Below are 20,698 nucleotides of genomic sequence, written 5' to 3'. Positions count from 1 at the left end.
TCATTGCTTTGATTGTTGATATTTTTGTGCACGCACACACAACCTTATTTCAGCCTCCAAGGATTATGAGAAAATAGTAGGCAGAACAATCAACAACAAATATTTAGTAAAAAGAGGAATATAGATGTAATCTGAACATTATTTGTTACAATTTTCAGAAGCATTTGGACAAAATAGAAGAAGGTGCACACAGCTATGGTCCTGGTCCAACTACACAACTGCAAGCCTGAGGACACCCATGCATTGTACCAGGACCCAGGAGTTATTAAGACACTGGCTTGGTCAAACTGTCTTCAACTATACACAAAGCTGTCGTTTTGTATGTTAATACACAACCAACTTAGTTGCTGTGGAGATATTGGTATGCGACGCTTCTGAAGTTCTGGAGTATGAACACACATTTCCCCATTTGAATGACATTGTAATGATAATGATAATGAATTTATTTGTATAACGCTTTTCCAAACAAGGTTACAAAGTGCTTTACAGACAAGGTAAAAGAGCAGCATGAAAACCATAAGAATTGAAGAACAGCAGCACAAAAGATCAATGGGTAAAATAATTAAAACGAGGATGAGAGAATAGACACAATTAAAAGCTAAAAACACAATACAAAAACGTCTATACTGGGTGGCAGTGGCGTACCCACTGTAGAGGTAGGACAGGCGGTCGCCTGCCCAACTAAGATCTCGCCTCCCCTAGAAAACCCAAATAACCCGAAAATGTGTCATTGCGTGCTTAATGTCCTCAAAGTCACGCATCCAACAAGCCAGGGGGGGGTGCAAAAAGAATCTCGCCTGCCCTAAATGTAATTCCTGGGGACGCTACTGCTGGGCGGACTGGGGGGTGAACCGTGATCATGATTTACCAGAAGGCATCTCTACCATTAGGCTACGGCTGCCCCATACACCAAGATATAGCCTACCAAACCCTATTCTCTCCCTCTGATTTTTTTTACCAGCTTGCAAAGCTGGTCTAAGAAGAGGCAGAGCTACTAGTCATCGTTTGACAGATTTGCGTTCGACATGTATTCGACAGATTTACGTCATTGGCTGTCCTTTAAGCCAATGTGGATACTTTCCCATACTCTGAACGGGCGGCCTCGTCCTCCCAAGCTATGGGACTAGACACGCCTCTTGCCTCTATGCCTACTACACACGCCTGCTGTCGGTTCCAATCACCGTGACACAGAGTAATATATAGGACACAATTTAAGAAAAGTACTTGAGTCAATGTACTTACTTACTTTATGCGAACGGCGGAAAAGTACTTGAGTCAATGTACTTACTTACTTTACACGAACAGCGTTCTCCTATTTCGCCGACTGTGTTGTTGATGGACAACGGATGCACGATTATACTTGAGTAAATGTACTTAGTTACTTTACACCTCTGTGTTGTAGGCAGACATACAGAGAACATTTTCGCCGATTTCACATCGCCCATCCCCGCAGGGAAGGGGGGTCCCTGCCACAAAATAAATGGGGGGGGGGGCTGTGGACAAATACATAAACATCTGGGGGTCCATGAACATGTTTGAGCACGCGAACGGCGTTTCCCTATCGCCTCCGAGGCACCCAACCCAGTAGAGACGCAAACAACGTTTTCCTAGGGAGTTGGGGAGAGAGCCTGGCTGTGTTGTTGACGGACAACGGGTGCATGCTTATGCGAAACAACAAAAATACAACCTGGCGCAACAGTTGCGTGCATTAGCGCAAGATGAGGATAAAGGAAACATATGAAAAGGCTTCTACAGGCTACAGTGAAGTTGGACTGAATGGCTGAAACGGCTATGCCGTCGGTTTCAATCACCGACACAGAGTACTCACACAGGCGCATACTGAAATACTCTGAAAACAGCCGATCTACAAGCTCACAATCATTGTACAGTACTTGAGTAAATGTACTTAGTTACTTTACACCGGGGGTCTGTGTAAAGGGAGTAAAGGGTTAACTAATAGACAGGCTGTGAAAGGTAGAGTGCGTTCTGATTGGTCTAAACCCAGAGCAGCTGTTCCAGGAATGGCAGATCTACAACTGCACATTGCCTCACGGATGGATGGACACGTTGTGAGCTTGTAGATCTGCTATTTTCGGTACAACACCGTTCTACTACGGAGCATAGCATAACAAGCGTTGCTGCTACTCTGCGTTGCTGCTGCTGCTCTGCTCTGGTTGAAAAGAAATGTGGCGAACTTGTTAATTCAGTTCATTTAACTTGGAATAAGTCAGATAGGATACGCTTGAACAATCATTTCCTATGTTCAACAACACACCACAGCTTATGTCCATCCTTCGGTCCGGTCGTTTACAAGGCTAAGATGCCGTATCAGTGAAAGTAACTAAGTACATTTACTCAAGTACTGTACTTAAGTACAATTCTGAGGTATTTCTTACTTTACTGGAGTATTTCCAATTATAAATAATTTCACTTCTACTCCATCTCAAATATTGTACTTTTTACTGCAGCACAATTTTTTTAAACTTAAGTTAGTGACTTTTGTAGATCTTGATTATTATTACAAAACATACATTAACCACTTCAGACCTTTGCGGCCACAACGCTCACGATGCATTGTGAGCTTGTAGATCTGCTATTTTCGTGCTCTAACAGCAGGCTATGAATACAAGATCAACTTATCTCCATCGCGAGTAGTGAAACTCGCAAGTCGCGACCCGTTTTGATATTAATGCCACACGTTTGCACCTTTGTTGGATTAAGCATAAGATAGAGTTGAATAAAGAAACATGACATCACTGCGAGAGCTACTAGTGTCTACCAAACTGTGGATATACTCGGCAATTGGAGGGACCGACTACTGCTACTGTACCCTGGACGTGGACGTCAGGAGTCACTCAGTCACGACATGTCTCCAATCTAACTTGTAAAACAAACTACATTAATGAACTCACCAATAGTAAGTAAATTATGTATACATTGTAGTTGTCACCATTGAGCCGAGAGACATGTTTTTTCTGCTTAAACAAAAAAACGTTCTGGCATGCATGCTTCTGTTTCAGCGCCCCACCTACATTTGAGTGACGGCACAACCTCACATACTGTATGAAATGATTTGACAATCAACCATGAATGGATTAGGAGAACTACCAACACCAGAGCTCACAGCTGCTTGTCTGCTGTAGAGAAGCCCCTCCTAAAAAAAAATCATCACAAAAAAAAAAAAAAATTCTTAAAAATAATATCAGAATAATCGACATTGGTGTACAACGTCGAATAGTGGCTTTGATATTCGAATATTATATATATATATATATATATATATATATATATATATATATATATGAAAATAGCCGATCTACAAGCTCACAAAGCGTCGCAAATGCAACACTTTGCGAGCATGTAGATCTGCTATTTTCAAATAGCCAATGTACTAGTCTGTGCTACTGCTCATCATGTAGCCTAGTCGCTTCTTTTGGGGCTTGTTTTCATAGAACTGACTGCTTATTTCTCTCATGCAAGAGAGCCTAGTCAGCCCACGTGAAACATCACACTTTTGCAGATTCCCCTGTATTGCACGTTTAGATGGAGAAGCGAGGCTGCACGTTTTCAAAGATTTTCACCCTGAAAGGTGGTTTCACTTAGGATTAGGGTTGCAACTTTCAGAGCCTAAGCATAAGACTATTTTTGTTGATACAAATGATCTAAGTGAAACACTGTACTTTCACTTCTACTCAACTACATCTCAGAGGCAAATATGGTACTTTTACTCCACTACAATTATTTGAAAACTTTAGTTACTTGTTACTTTGTAGATATACATTACATTATAAAACATACATTTACCACTTTAGCCCTATTTCATACCTACAAGCAAACGTGTTGTGAGCGTGTACACACACACACACACACACACACACACACGCACACACACGCGCGCACACACACACACACACACACACACAGTGGTGGACAGTAACGGAGTAAATGTACTTGAGTACTGTACTTAAGTACAGATTCTGAGGATCTGTACTTTACTTGAGTATTAGATTTTTTTGTTACTTATTACTCTTACTTGAGTACATTTCCGAGACAAATATTTTACTTTTACTCGAGTATATTTCTAAGAAGGCTGTAAAGTACTGAGTACTAGCTTTTAGGTTGTCTGTTTCTTTTTTCCACACTTTCCACACTTCCACATCAGTGCATGCAGTGCAGGTGGTTTCAGAGAGTTACTTATCTGAAACGAGAGTTATGAGATCTACTTAAAGAGGCACTATGTAACTTTTCTTTTATGAATGAAATGTAATTTTGTCGAATCTGTATGGTAGAGTGTGTTAATACAATATAACTTATCCAATTGGGGTGGTTATATTTTGTCTCCCTGCTCTTCTATTGAGACATTTAGATTGTGTCAAAGGTCATGTCTCACCAAGACACAGGATCTGACATGAATTGCGACCTGATGTGTCAGTATAGGAAATGAAAGGTTGTTTGTGTGGAGACCAAGCAAGTCGACTTGGCTGTCTGCCATCTTGTTTTGAGAGGGTGAAGTTCACCGCTGTGCATGTCGGTGCCATCTTGTTTTGACACGGTGAAGTTAATGGTTGTGCGTGTGGGTATATATGAAACATCCTCTGCTCTCGTGCGTGTGGGTAGGTATGAAACATCCTCTGCTCTCATGAGAGCAGAGGATGTGGTCACAAAGAACCACATGCCTTGCAAACAACACCTGCCTCTCTGCAACCACCATCTCTGCAGGCATGGATGCCGATTTATGTTGGGTGGGTAGGGTACTCAACAACAAGTCACACACACATCAACCAAGTTTTAACCCCTTAATCAGAAATACCTGATGAATGTCAGTTGGAAACATTGTACTCGCAATAAAATACTTTTTTGCTGTAAGTGAAGACTGTGTGTGCGATCATCATTATTTCCTGTCTCATGCACTGGCTGCCTGCTCCTACGCACCTGTCCCAGTAGGTGTGCAAAAGGACCTTCTTTTTTTACTACATTTAAAGTCATACAATTTGATTACTGGCTGATGATGAAACCATAACTGGTATAAGGACTTTGCAGATTACAGGGAGAGAGTTTGAACGACAGAAATCTGTTCACAATAACACACGGTATCAGAGCGGGTACATCATGCATCCTGTGCACGTTACAAAGCATCACACAAGTCAGTCATCCGACCGACACATTTCCTGTGGGTGCTCGGCTTTCTCATTGGGTGCTCGGGCTCCCCGGCACCCACAGGATTGGCGCTAATGTCTGCAGGTCTCTGCACAAACATACACTGAACAGAGAGAATGTTCTGTTTTCTATGTCACCTGTATGCATGCAGAATGAGCATGAGTAAGGTAATCACCAGATGTTACTTATAATCTGATGAAAAAATATGTGTAATCACGGTAATCAAAACGCCCTTCATGACAGTTACTCTATGCATTTTTTTATTATTTTTTATAGGACAGATGGCCGCAGTTTAAAGTTAGCTCCATGTCCTAATCGTTGAAGCTGAATATTATTGTATCTTGACAAAAAGGTCACAGTTGATGGCCCTGGATCTGAGAATTTGTAGCAAGTACATTAAGAACTGGAATATAATTAATGTGATCTGAGTGCAGCTTTGTCAGCGATGTGTCACTCATGTGTGACTCCTGTTATTTCCTCATGAGAAAATAATTCTCTTTTGAGGCACTGGGGTTCACACTGGTCCCGAGGAAGACTAAGCTGACTGCGCTTTTGTGGTGGCCCACATCAGATCTGCTAAGTTCATCGAAATTTTTAAGTCCTTACAAAAAACTCACCTTCTCTCTGGCTTTTAACAACATCCACTCCTAAATATTCCTATTTTAACTCCTATCTAATGTTTTCTACCTTCTGTGTACATACTGTGTGTATGTAAATGAACAATCTCGCTCTATGTCTGTGTCTTCTATATGCATGCATGTTATATGTTTTTATACATGTTTTTGTTTTTGTGTTTTTGTTCTTTGATTTGATGTATTGCTTTTCTTTTACCTGTGCAGCACTTTGGTCAACTAAGGTTGTGTGAAAATGTGCTCTATAAATACAGTTTGATTGATTGATTGATAAGCTAGTAGCCTAACTCCCATCATGATGACTGACTATCAGATGACATTACCTGAGTCTCAGACACAGCAGAGAATGTAAGGGAACTACTGGCAGTAGAAATGGAGTGCAGGAAGATCTGCCTCAAGCTCTATAACAAGAAAACTAAAGTATGGGTATTTAACACAGAGGACATCCTTGCCACTGCCGACGGGACAGTGCTTGAGGTAGTCGAGGACTTCAAAGGACTTTTACTTTTACTTGTACTTTAAGTATTTTTAAAAGCATGTACTTTTGAATACTTAAGTATATTTAAAAGCAATTACTTTCTTACTCTTACTTGAGTAACATTTTGACTGAGCTACTTTTACTTGTAGTGGAGTAAATTTGACCAGGAGTATCTGTAGCCTACTCTTACTCAAGTACTGGGGTTGAGTACTTTGTCCACCTCTGCACACACACACACAATGAATCTAAGAATAATGTCATGTTATTGTAAATGATCTCTTTTTGTTTAAATCATTCATACAAGGTTGAATACATACATGTGTGGGCTTATTTTGAAGATAATAAGATGTTAAACAAAGATTGCATAATATGAGCTTGTGTAAAAGTATAGTTTTATAAATAGGGTTAAAGTAAATTGTCATGTGTCAGTGTAAAGGAGGCAGATCCATTGTGAAAGGCTGGCACAAGAAGTCTTTTGTTTCTAAAAACCTGTTTGTGAGTGGTCAAGAAGGAGGACTGGGAGGAGGTCCTATGTCAAATGTCTGTCTGTATAAAGTGCAATGTTTTGGTGATTCAGGTACACTCTGTGATTGGCAACACACAGATGACATGTTCATCGAATAAAATGCATTCTTTGAACAGCCCTATTCTATACAGTCTATACAGATAGACTACAGTCCCTGGACACAACTCTACAGGAACACAAGTGATTACGATCGTCTGGAGAAAGTGTAAGTTCTCTCAAATCTACTATATGTATATTATTTTATATTTATTCTAGATGGAAAGTGGATCCAGGCTGAAATAATGTATTTTATTATTAAGATTACAGCATATCTTGGCTCTATTTCAATATAGCAAAAAACTGAGCCAAAACTGTTCATATTACATCTATATTCGTCTTTTTGATAGTGTGTTAAAGATTCTGCCTGAACTAAGGTCATGTGTGTGTGTGTGTGTGTGTGTGTGTGTGTGTGTGTGTGTGTGTGTGTGTGTGTGTGCGTGTGCGTGTGTGTGTGTGTGTGTAATTTAAGTGAATTCCTGGAGTCCAAATTGTATGGAAAATGTGTTAATTTTTATGTTGTATACTTCCAAAGATTTGCTATATGCTATTGTTTGGGTTTGTGTACAATATGTGTAACATAGGGTAAAAAATTAACCCCTTGGGACATTAATTCAGTTTGGTACCTGGCATAATCTTAAAATACACACTTCAAGGATTAATACAATTCAGTGAAAACAAGTATTTAGTAAAAGCAGAAATATATGAACATTTTCTGTTTCTTTTGTGCTGTTTTTGTCCTAATAGAGTCAAGATGTGCTTGAATCTTGAATCAAATTGTAGGGGATTTTTTAGTGTCTCTGTAGGTTCTTTCCTTCAAAAGTCATTCCATTTATTATTTCCATTTTCAGGCTTGGGTTTAGGATGTGTAATAAAGGGTTAAAAATGAACCTCATGGGACATTATTTCAGCCTGTTACTTGGCTAAATCCTAAAATACACAATTGAAGGATTAAAGGAGTAGTTCACCCAAAAAATTACGTATTTTCTATCAATTACAAACCCCATGAAGCCTGGAATTCATGGAGACTTTGATGTTGTTGTCACATTCCTGAGCCAATGATTTGATGACAGACGGTCAAGTCTCCTACCGGCAGAGAGCCCGTCCATTAGGCAGAGTAGGCAGTTGCTTAGGGCGCCACTGGGGGGGGGCTCTTTTTTTCTTTCTTCTTTTCTTACTAATTTATTTATATTTTGATAGAATTAATTGAAAAAGCTCCCTCAAATTCGCAAATTTTGACAAATCTAAGTTTGGGGAGTCACAACACACCCCTCTGCACAGTTTTTTTGGTTTAGCCCAGTCTCCCATTCGCGTGCCCTGCCGTGCAGGCTGGGGACTCTTTATTTGGTGTTTGGACCAGGTGGGCGTGGTTGCATCCTGAAGCGTGCAACCACCAAAACGGTCGAATCACCAAAGAAAGAGGGAGTCCCGGGAGGACTCTCTCTTTCTTCGGTGTTTGGACCAGTGGGGCGTGGTCTCTTCCTGTTACAGTAGCTGCTGCTAAATCTTGTAGCTGAATCTTGTCTAAGGCACCAAATAATTGCTGGTCATCAAATAATTGATTTAGGAATGCGACAAAAAAAAAATATCAAGGCACGGGTGTGAATTGATATAAAATAAGTAATTTTTTGCGTGAACTACTCCTTTAAGAAAAACAAGGTGGCGGGAAAAAATCCACCCTATGCGTGTGGACCCCGCTTTCCATCTAGACTAATTATATCATTGCTGTGTGTGTGTGTGTGTGTGCTGTGTGTGTGTGTGTGTGTGTGTGTGTGTGTGTGTGTGTGTGTGTGTGTGTGTGTGTGTGTGTGTGTGTGTGTGTGCGTGTGCGTGTGTGTGTGTTTGTGCGTGTGTGCGTGTGTGCGTGTGTGTGTCTACTAGACCAGTTGTCTTAAGTTCTGAGCCAGTTTGTGTCTTTAATTCACACTAGTGTTAAAAGCACTTTGTTGTTTAACGGTTTACTTCTGCTCAAAGAAAATACTTGAAGTAGGGTACAGTATTGTCTACCAGTACCAGCTGTCTTGTCTGAAGTTGTAACTAAGACACAAGACACTAAAAGCACTGTAGTGTAGTGTAGTGTTTTTCTCTATAGTTGACAAATGTATGTGAACATGTTGCTCTGTAAAGCTTTAAACCAAATTAAGGAAGAATTTTTGACTAGCACAACTGTCACTGAATGGAAAATAGGTTACTTTAAAAAAAAAACGTATTTCAACATATTGAGACTTAAAAACTGGACTTTCAAAAAGTTTGAGAACCACTGGTGTAGGCAATTACACCTGTTTTACTGTTGTTATCTACCAGTTGCTGTGCGTTGAGGTGCAATGAATATCATATAATTGAAGTGCAATGCATATATTGAAGTTGAAGTTTATTTCTCCCTCATGGCAAAGGTTATTATGTGTAAGTAGTAAGTACCTGTCTATGCTGTTCTACTCTATGCACCTGGCTTGTGAAACCTGCTCCCCAAAACAACCCAAATTATTTGACATATTACCATATAACTTTTTTACGCAAATAGTTACTTTTCCTAGTAACTAGTTACTTTTGCAATAGAGTAATTCAGTTACTAACTCAGTTACCTTTTTGGAGAAGTAACTATAACTAATTACTTTTTTAAAGTAACGCGCCAACACTGGAGTGTACACATGGAACCAAATGGACCCTTACAGGTCTGTAACTCTAAGTGTACAAATGGAACCAAATGGACTCGTTAGGGTCCATTTGGTTAACATTAATTTTACAATATAAAATGGGGTCCCAGAGATATAAACGTCATTAAATGGGGGTCCGTAGCCTAATGCATGTCAAACTGGGGGTCCTTTGACATGAAAAATGTTTGAGAACCACTGCTAGAGCCGTAAAAATCTTCTCTTATGGGGGTCCCTGAGGCTTATCTTTTCAAATGGGGGTCCGCGGGCTATTAAGTGTCAATTTGGGGGTCCTTATATGACAAATGTTTGAGAACCACTGGTTTAGACCATGTTAAACCAATAAAACATCATCTCTGTCAACCTATAAGGAGGGAGAGAGAAGGAGCGAGGGGCTTGGTGGACATTTGAAGCGTCCTTGAATCCACCAGGACACAACAGAAACCATCATGAGTTCAGTCTGTGTAGAGATGGACCTACTTCTACGAGAGGCTGGAAGCACCAGAGAGGAGGGGCAGCGCCACCATGAGGAGGCAGGAGGCACCAGAGAGGAGGGGCAGAGCCACCATGAGGAGGCAGGAGGCACCAGAGAGGAGGGGCAGAGCCACCATGAGGAGGTAGGAGGCACCAGAGAGGAGGGGCAGAGCCACCATGAGGAGGTAGGAGGCACCAGAACAGCTACATCTGAACAGAAGGTGGTTATTTATAAAGACCTTTAACCAACAAGTCTGTTTAAAAAAAATAATGAATGTTTTAAATGTGTTTTACAGACAGGAATGTGAGGGTTGGGTTTTCTATGCAAGTGAATTAATAAAGAATAATATCTCATCACATCCTCTGTTCACACACTTTACTGTGTAAATACAAAGTCAATATTTAGAACAAACCAACATTATAAAACCTGCAGTTATATGAATTTCACCATAATTATGCCCAATATGCCCAATACATTTTTGGAGTGTTTGTTTTCTTTGCAAGCTGATGACTTTCACTACATTTCAATTATAAATATTGTACTTTTAACTCCACTGCATTTAAATATAAATATTGTACTTTTAACTCCACTACATTTCAATATAAATATCGTACTTTTGACTCCATGACATTTAAATATAAATATTGTACTTTATACTCTGGGTGACATAGATTATCATACAGTCATTATTTTCATCCTGATTGGCTAAGAATGGCTTCCAAAGTTTGCAGGAGTGCTCCGTTTTGAACAAAATGCCTCAAATCATGAACACAGCATGCAATTTCCGTGAAATTTTGCTCACACATCCTCACTAGACCGTGGAAGAAATGCCACTTGAAAATTGTCAAATCAGCCTCATGGTGGCGCTATAACAGGCCAATTCATATTTTTACCTATAACTGCACCGATCTGTGTAAAACTTTGTATGTGCACTCCCTAGAGGCCAAGGAAAAACCTTTGCCCTGCATTTTTCACATCTACCTTTTATAGCGCCACCAGGAGACCAATTTATATAAAACACATGTTTGGATATTACTCAGGTTTAATTCAGATTTTATCAAAATTTCACGCAAATCGGTACACATGATCTCTATAGTCATGTGATCAAGACGGATCTGTTTGATTTTTCCTGCTTGGCTAATCTAAAGTTTGCAGGAGTGGCCCGTTTTGAACAAAATGCCGCAAATCAGGAACGCAAGCGTCTGATTGCGGTGAAAATGTGCACGCACACTCGCACTACGTTGAGGAACAAATGACTCCCTTTCAACATTGCCCTATTATAGCGCCACCAGGAGGCAGATTTTTGCAAAAATATTTTTTAATATTACTCTTACAATTGTTGTCCAAACATCACGCAAATTAGTACATATGCGATCCGATCCATCCGATTTCTCACATTCCAGCCTGACTGGCAAATTCTGAACATTGCTGGCCCACACCAACCCACCTGACCTGTGCGCTGAGGAGCACTTTTTCTAGTTTTGTTTTAAATCCTCCATTAAGTGTATCTCTCACTATAGCATTAGCTGCCTTTGCCGGCAAGGGGTCCTCCTTCCGCTTCCAAACAACAATAACACAGTGCACGCAAAGCACGTGTAGGCGGCTAATTTGTGCATGATGGAAAATTACGTAATATTAAAATACTACAAACACACTTTATAGCTTTTTAAAAGCTATAATAGGCCTATAGATAGATGTCATTAATTTATTTCCCGAATTATTTCACCCACGGTTTATCCAATATTAATTAATAATAATAATTGATTGACCCAAATCCACCAAAACTGTGGTTATCCTCGGCTAAAACCACGATCGGTGCATCTCTAGTATGTATGTTTTTTGCTTGTCCACTGATGCTAAGTAACCTATGCTAGATGGTTTGTAGTTCAGACACATGCTAGGTTTGATGTTTACCTGCTATAGTTACTTTATAGCACTTTTTAATTTTTCTTTACACTCCAATTACTTTTACTTTTACTCTTGCCTTGTTGTTTTCTGAAGTTTACTCCGGTTTGGCACTTTGTAAATCACTCTGAGTTATAAGTTACATTACATTGTAACACTTTACATTACATTACATGGGACAAACAAACATTGTAAATGTATATGAATTTGCACCATATGTTCTATATGGATTGGACGTTTGATTTTCCAAAATATAAATGTCCATGTTTTACATGTCTGATATATCCCATGAATAACATAGAAAAACATATTGATTGCAGTGAGCTGTAATAACATCCCATAATGTGTGTCTAATATGTTTTCAGAGATGGAAACGAGCAGACTTCAAGAAAAGAGAGTGCAACACCTTCATAGAAGATTCTTCCAGGTAAACAAACCTCCATTATTGATACAAATTAACCACTTAAACCCCATGCAGCATCCACAGAAAATAGCAGATCTACAAGCTCACAATGTGTTGCATTGTGAGCTTGTATAGATCTGCTATTTTCAGCAAATATTTGATATATATATATTTGAATACAGAAAATACACTAGTACAGAGCCCTGAGGAACTCCACTCAACCAAGTAAAGCACTGTTTCCCAAACAGTGGGTCGGGATCCATTTGTGGGCCGCGGACCAATTTTTATGGGTCGTGAATAATTATCCTTTTATTTTGATTTAAAAACAAAAAAAACGTCTCTCCTCCGCGTCATCAGTGTCAATACCCTAGGTGGGGTTGGCGAAAGGGCCTCTCTGTGTGGAGTTTGCATGTTCTCCCCGTGTTCCCTAGGGTAGATACCCTCACAAAAACATGCAGTAATCCTGGTCACTATACTGCCTCCCCCTGGCCAGCCGGGGCGCCTGATGGAGGGGAAAGGAACTGGTTGGAATAATGTGTTCCTTCCACACGCTACGTCCAACCAGGGAAACTCTCCCCTGTCAGGTGATAAGAAGGTCAGTTGGCTCTCATGCATAGAGACACACAGGGACTACAAATTTCACGCCCACTTTTGAGACAGCGCCGCTACTCGAGGTCCGTTAGAACGATGAACTGCAGCTGCCAATGCATTCCCTATGAGAGGATATGAAAGTTAGCCTACTTTTAAAATGATCCTGCATTAACTGAAGACGATATTGATTTAAATAAAAATATGTTTCCAAATGTATGGAGTGTCTTTGTCAACATATCTTCTTGTTTTCTTAATAGTTGATGTGTTTCACATTTAATTTGCCACTTTAACGAGTTACCCATAATGTTAACACAGCAGAGGGTAGACAGCAGACGGGCATTTCAGTGACATCACTGTCTTTATGAGCACCGAGCGCCGACCAGTGGTGTACCCACTGTAGAGGCAGGAGAGGCGGTCGCCTGCCCAACTAAGACCTCACCCCTCCTTAAAAAAAAAAGATAACCCGAAAATGTGTCATTGCGTGCTTAATGTCCTCAAAGTCACGCATCCAACAAGCTTTGAACTGAGCAGATTGGACCTTCTGTTCCAGAGATAATGACCAAAACCTATTGAAAACGGCCACTTTCGCCAGTTTTCTGGGTATTGAAAACCTGAAGGGATGCGTCCGTAACGTATATACCATGCGACCACTTAAACACTGGATCTCCGATGCTAGCGGTTTTGACATACTGATGGAGTATATTATAGTATATTGTGGGTAGTATATCGAGATGAAAGATATGGGACATTAAAAAGGACAAATTAAACAAATGGGACAGATAATTAGAACACAAAAAAAATCGCTACAGCCTCAGTAGTTAACCAGTGAAATGACGGTATTTTACAATGCCTCTCATAGAGATTGCATTGAGAGCTGCAGTTCATCGTTCTAACGGACCCCGAGTGTCAAAAGTGGGCGTGGATTTGTAGGCCTTCCGCTTCCGGCCGTGTGTCTCTATTGAAGGAGGCATGAGCTCGGCCCTGGCCTCCCTAGGTTGGCAGAGGGAAGGTAGTGCCCAGGATTACATAGACAATTGGCACTGGGTGTAAAAAATAGGGTTACAAAATCGTGGGATAAAAATTAAAAATAAATAAATAAACAAAACAAAAACTCATGAATAAATAACAAATGTAATAAATTCTATGGCATAAATTAGAAGTTGTGAAAATATCAGATCTGCTATTTTCTCTAGTTTAGGTCCTGGGCAGACATCACATTTATTTTGAGAGGTTTGGGAAGCATGAAGTATGAACTATAGTATATATAATAATATATTATATATAAGTAGTTCCTAGAAAGCATGAAGTATGAACTATAGTATATATAATAGTATATTATATATAAGTAGTTCCTATAGGAAGCATGAAGTATGAACTATATTATATATAATAGTATATTATATATAAGTAGTTCCTAGGAAGCTCTGAAGTATGAACTATATTATATATAATAGTATATTATATATAAGTAGTTCCTATAGGAAGCACTGAAGTATGAACTATATTATATATAATAATATATTATATAAGTAGTTCCTAGGAAGCTCTGAAGTATGAAACGGACGAGACAAAAAGATGAAATTGCAAAACAATGAGGAAGTTTGTGTTCTAGAGCTGATTAGAATTGATATGGCTGTTATTGTTTTTTAATGTTGTCAGGCTAATATGTATGTGACTGAGGACCCCCATCTGAAAATATATACAGCCATTTGTCACATTATTAGAAAATAGCCGATCTACAACGTGTAGCATTGTGATGAGCTTGTAGATCGGCTGTTTTTGAATATCTGAGATATAAAATAGTTTAAGTGTTTAAACTGTTCCTCATTTTACTGGGGACCCCCTAGATCCCCCTCAAGGACCCCTGGAGGTCCCCAGATATTGATATATTGTCCTGTTGTGTCATCAGTGATGGACAGTGTCAGTGTGGACGTCCCAGAGACAGACATCCAACAAACATCAAAACAGCTGTGGACACTGAGTGGACCAGTGAGCAGCACTCCTCTGAACGGCACACTGATGCTTTTGGAGAGTTGAAGTTTGAGGGAGACAGATATGTCTTCAGACCTGTAAGTATCTGACTGACAATGTGATGAATGTTCTCTGTGGTTCATGATACTCTGTCTTACATCATCTATTTAACATTATTCACTCAAGAGATTCAACATTAAAGTTTTCCACATACTGTAGTACCGTACATCAGAGTAAAGCATGTTTAGTTTGATCATAAGGTTGTTGTTATTGCTTTAAAGGATGGGTTTTCAACTGGTGGTCCGTGAAGGTATTACATGTGGTCCCTGACCATGCATATAGTTATGCTTATAGTTATCGACCACTTGTTGAGAAACAGTGGTCAAGTGCAGTAAATTACCTGGTGACATATGATGACCGTCAATGTTGTCAGTTACTGGGAAGTCGGATGTCAAGAACTTCCACAGAAATGGGAGATAGAATCTCAATCAGATTACCTGGTTGAGTCACCATTATTAGGACATGTGCCCGTAATCAAACACATGTGTCTGCTCGCTCATACATAACTTGCAATGAATCAGTTAACATGAGTTTTTTTAGCTCTGGACCACTAGCATTTCTCAGTTAAATAATGACGGTTAAGGGCTTGATTTAATTCACCTCTAATTAACACATTTAATTAAGCCCTTAACAGTCATTATTTAATTTCAAGCTTTCCCCCACACCACGCCCATATCTCCCCTCCCAACACATCAGTGGTCCCCAGGTTGATTCTCAGTCATTCTGGTGGTCCCTGGTTCATAATCAGTTGAAAACCCCTGCTTTAAAGGAGTAGTTCACCAAAAAAAAGTACTTATTTTCTATCAATCACAAACCCCATGAAGCCTTGAATTCAGGGAGACTTTTAGTTTTTTTTGAATTTTTGACACATTCCTGAGACAATAATTTGATGACCAGGTGTGTATCCGGTAGGAGACACAAAGAGTCTCCTACCGGGATACATTAGCATCTTTCCTCCGGAACTAAAATTATTGTCTCAGGAATGCGTCAAAAACAAAAGAATCTCCATTAATTCATGGAGAATGCGTCTCCATGAATTCATGCTTCAAGTCATTTTTGGGGTGAACTACTCCTTTAAGGTCCCTGAGGATGATGTCATTGAATCCTCCAAATACACCATTAACACACACACGCACACACACACACACACACACACACACACACACACACACACACACACACACACACACACACACACACACACACACACACACACACACTCACGTGCACGCACGCACGCACGCACGCACAAACGCACACACACACACACACGCGTACATACACACGCATACACACACACACGCACGCACGCACATACACACACACTCACGCACGCACACACAAGCACGCACGCACACACGCACATATACACACGCACGCATATACACACGCGCGCATATACACACGCACATATACACACGCACGCATACACACACGCGCACGCACGCAAGTAAAAGTCAAAGCTGTACCCGCAGACACACAACTTCATCTTTAGAATAGACAATAAGGGTATAAATGAGTGTGTAAACCCCGCCTCTCTTGATATGAAAGATGAGAGTGTATTTATGTTGATCATCATCACTGTCATCTTCTGATTTGTCTCTTTGATCACCTAGTTCCTGCGTCTGTCATCAGACACTGAACCCTCCCTTATCTACGACCTGATGACAAGGAGGAGGGGCCAAGATGATGGGTGGGGTTTGTGGACACCCTACATGGTGGTGTCTGTGGTGGGAGGACAAGGCAGTGCAGAGGTCAACCCCTGGGTTCAGATGGTCATCAGACAGGGACTGGTCAAAGCCTTGGAGAAAGGTTTGTGTGTGTGTGTGTGTGTGTGTGTGTGTGTGTGTGTGTGCGTGTGCGTGTGCGTGTTTGTGTGTGTGTGTGGAAGGAACAGCTCCTTCTTACCTCCGGGCTATGGTCGATGCCTACACCCCTGCCCGACCACTTCGGTCTGCCACCTCGGGGCGACTGATTGCCTCGTCACTCAAGGGTCCTTCTGGCCGATCCACACGGTCATGACTCTTTTCTGTTCTGGCCCCACAGTGGTGGAATAAACTTCCCACTGATGTTAGGACAGCAGAGTCACTGCCCATATTTCACCGCAGGCTGAAAACCCACCTCTACAGGAAACACTACCCTTCCTCTCAGCCTGACCTACTTGTTGTTAACTAGTTGTACAAACGCTTGTTTTCTATTGTTGTATTGTTTATTGGATCTTGTTTAGTCGATACACTTATTTGTTTTAGCTCATGCTCATTTGATTTAGCTATTTTGTCTCATCTGTTTAAGGAAATAGGTAGCTGATATATTGCACTTTTACCTTAGCGCTAGGTATACTCTTGGTTGCTTGTTTTTGCAGAAAATGCACTAAAGACTTCTGGTGATTAGTAGTTTTCGTTCCCTACCTATGTTGAATACACTTATTGTAAGTCGCTTTGGATAAAAGCGTCTGCTAAATGACTGTAATCTAATGTAATAAAACAGGGACTGGTCAAAGCCTTGGAGAAAGGTGTGTGTGTGTGTGTGTGTGTGTGTGTGTGTGTGTGTGTGTGTGTGTGTGTGTGTGTGTGTGTGTGTGTGTGTGTGTGTGTGTGTGTGTGTGTGTGTGTGTGTGTGTGTGTGTGTGTGTGTGCGTGCGTGCGTGCGTGCGTGCGTGCGTGCGTGCGTGCGTGCGTGCGTGCGTGCGCGCGCACATGCGTGTGTGCCTGAGTGTGCACATGCGTGTGTATGTGCGCTCGTGTGACAAACTCATACAGGATAAACAAGTGAAACAGGAAGTGATGACACAAAGAAGTGAGTAGACAACATTGGATCTTGAACACTATAAAATAAAAAGCTGATGAATGGATTCTCTATCCTGAACTTCTTTGTGTCATCACTTCCTGTTTCAAATGTGTATCCTGTATGAGTTCTCTCTCCTGATTGGATTAAATTAGTATCCCAACCTGTTCATGAAAGAGCTGGAGAGACATGGAGACTCCTGTTACTGAACAAACACTCTATGGCAATGATTACTATCACAATATAGATCTATTTAACACTGTTACTAACACTCTATAGCAATGATTACTATCACAATATAGATCTATTTAACACTGTTACTGAACAAACACTCTATAGCAATGATTACTATCACAATATAGATCTATTTAACACTGTTACTGAACAAACACTCTATAGTTATGATTACTATCACAATATAGAGCTATTTAACTCTTAGTTTAACAAACAATATTGCACCTTTAAATATGTCTGTCAGGATCCATATAGAATCTTATATTTATGACATAATATGACACATGTGGACAAAGTTTCAGCCTGAACACGGCTCCATTGACTTCCATTATAAAACTGAAGTTCAACATATAAGTATAACACAAGTGGAGAAAACAACTAGTGAAGCTACTTTATGGTCTGATGGCATCATGCATGATGCTGACCAGACAGACAGACAGACAGACAGACAGACAGACAGACAGACAGACAGACAGACAGACAGACAGACATGACTAATGACAGAAATTGTTATGAAATAGTGAATATTAAATCATGTATTTCACATCATAATCCAGTTAATGAATGGAGTTATAATTGTCTGAAGAGGTCAGTAGAATGTTGATGATGTAATGATTGATACAGAATTCATCCTCATTCCACGTATGTTAAAGTTCTGTCTGTCTGTCTGTCTTGTCTGTCTGTCTGTCTGTCTGTCTGTTTCTCTCTCTGTTTCTCTCTCTCTTTGTCTCTCTCTCTCTCTGTGTGTGTGTGTCTGTCTGTCTCTCTCTCTCTCTCTCTCTCTCTCTCTCTCTCTCTCTCTCTCTCTCTCTCTCTCTCTCTCTCTCTCTCTCTCTCTCTCTCTCTCTCTCTGTGTCTCTCTCTGTTTCTACCACCAAATCACACTAACGCTCTCCCTCTTTATCTCATTGACTAACATATTACATATTTCTCACACACACACACACACACACACACACACACACACACACACACACACACACACACACACACACACACACACACACACACACACACACACACACACACACATATCCAGGAGGCAACAGCTGGATACTGACAGAAGGCTTTGATGAAGGCGAAGGGAGATGTGTAGGAGAGGCTGTGAAGGCGGTGAGGGACAGCAGAGTGGTCCGTGCGGTGGGCATCACTCCTTGGGGATGTGTGAACAACAGAGACCAGTTGGTCTCTCAGGTATTTATACAAACATACAAACACTGTTTACAAAGTGTTTTCCTCCACCTAATTAATCATCTTCATAAAAGTATCATTCTATCAAACTCCACTATCCGTACTGTAACTGTACTGTACCATACTGTACTGTATGTACTGATGTTAAATGTCCTTTTTATTATGTTACTGCCACTCTCTAATAATATTAAATACTGTTATCATAATGTGATTTCATTGTTTTTGACAAAGTGAGTTAGGATCTAGTTTAGTAAATATGGAGCCTTTATGAATTAAATATACTCTTAACTTCCTGTCTTGGATCCATATTGAGTCAATTCAGCCTTAACATGTGACCCCCCTGTCGTGTATTTGAGGCCTAAACTGCGTGTTAGCAGGCTTGTTGGTGGTAATAATGAAGAAGAGGAGAAGAGACAGACGTCAGGGTTCCCCAGGTTCCATGGTCATTTATTCAGATTCAGCAACAAACAAACAGCATCATAGAGTCCAGGGCAGAGAGCCCTCTCTCCTGCAGCCCCTCTGGGCACAACCACCTCAAACAAACATCTTACACTGTTCTTATAGTACACCATTTACCACAGAAGCCATTCTAAATAGCCATATAAGGTATGAACTATAGATAAGAGCAACACAATGGCCATTTGGCTCAGCTGTTATAGATTGACAGCTGTTGCTGCGTTAGACCTAGCCCATTCACACATTCACCAGGCATTCACCAGTCACACACTCATGATTACTCTTCTGACTTTAGATTAGTATAGTATCATTTCTTAATATGTTTTGACTTGCATACTGTCCAGATACCACACATCCCCCCACGAAAGAATTAAACTTCTTTCGCAACCAGGTATATTGAATAGACAGTTTGCAAGAGAAAACATCAACAAGACAACATTCTCCAACTTACACCCCTCATGATCAATGACTGGAAGTTGAAACAAAAGGACATTCAGCAGAGTCAACACAAACAACACATGGGACAGAACAACTTAGATACAGGCATAAAAATTACACAATAGTCATACAGTGATTCACCTTAAATTTCAAAATAAAAATAAACAAACTGTTTCACAAAATAAGAAAGAATATCAATATTTAGTAACGGATCGACTAACATTGGACGCGTGCGTCATGGATCACATGACTTTCGACTGACACCGAAGGCAAAGACAGGAACTATTTAAAAATAAAACAAGCTTAAAAATAAAACAACTCAGAAAACCTTATTCAGGGAAAATACATACATGCTCCCTCCCCAATCAGCGCGCAGGTCTCTCTGTTCCCTTTAAACTCTAGGATAAAATGTACACAACAAACCATAATATTCTGTGGTATGAACGAATGTCTCCTTAACACACGCCCACTCTAATACGTTAGAAGCCGAAAGCATACAGTTGAATTACACTCACCAAGCCGATAACACCCCCTCCCGACCAATGTCCCCCCCGCCGAGCAACCAAAATATAAACCATTTAATTATATATGATAACTACCAACGGAAGTGCCCACATTGATAACAGAAGGACAGTGTACCCTCAATGTAATAATAAAACACAAAGTAAACCCACATTAAATACAAGCGACCAGAGAGTGAAACAACTAAA

At 40.3% G+C, this 20,698-nt stretch overlaps 1 protein-coding gene across 1 annotated transcript in view; it reads left to right on the top strand.

Moving 5' to 3' along the window:
- The first annotated feature begins 5,813 nt into the window (after positions 1-5,813).
- Positions 5,814-20,698, top strand: part of LOC308105125 (transient receptor potential cation channel subfamily M member 5-like) — a 49,554-nt gene continuing 34,669 nt past the window's right edge. Inside the window, exons 1-6 of the mRNA XM_080455759.1 lie at positions 5,814-6,998; positions 9,852-10,175; positions 12,226-12,287; positions 14,764-14,923; positions 16,502-16,697; positions 18,943-19,097. Of these exons, the coding sequence (XP_080311885.1) occupies positions 9,930-10,175; positions 12,226-12,287; positions 14,764-14,923; positions 16,502-16,697; positions 18,943-19,097 (819 nt within the window). The 5' untranslated portion in view covers positions 5,814-6,998; positions 9,852-9,929. The remainder of the gene's footprint in view (positions 6,999-9,851; positions 10,176-12,225; positions 12,288-14,763; positions 14,924-16,501; positions 16,698-18,942; positions 19,098-20,698) is intronic.

The sequence above is a fragment of the Gymnoscopelus braueri genome, assembly GCF_963280865.1.
Source record: "Gymnoscopelus braueri genome assembly, chromosome: 17".
Lineage (NCBI taxonomy): Eukaryota > Metazoa > Chordata > Actinopteri > Myctophiformes > Myctophidae > Gymnoscopelus > Gymnoscopelus braueri.
Note: the sequence above shows the minus strand (reverse complement) of the source record. Positions and strands in the feature narration are given on the sequence as shown.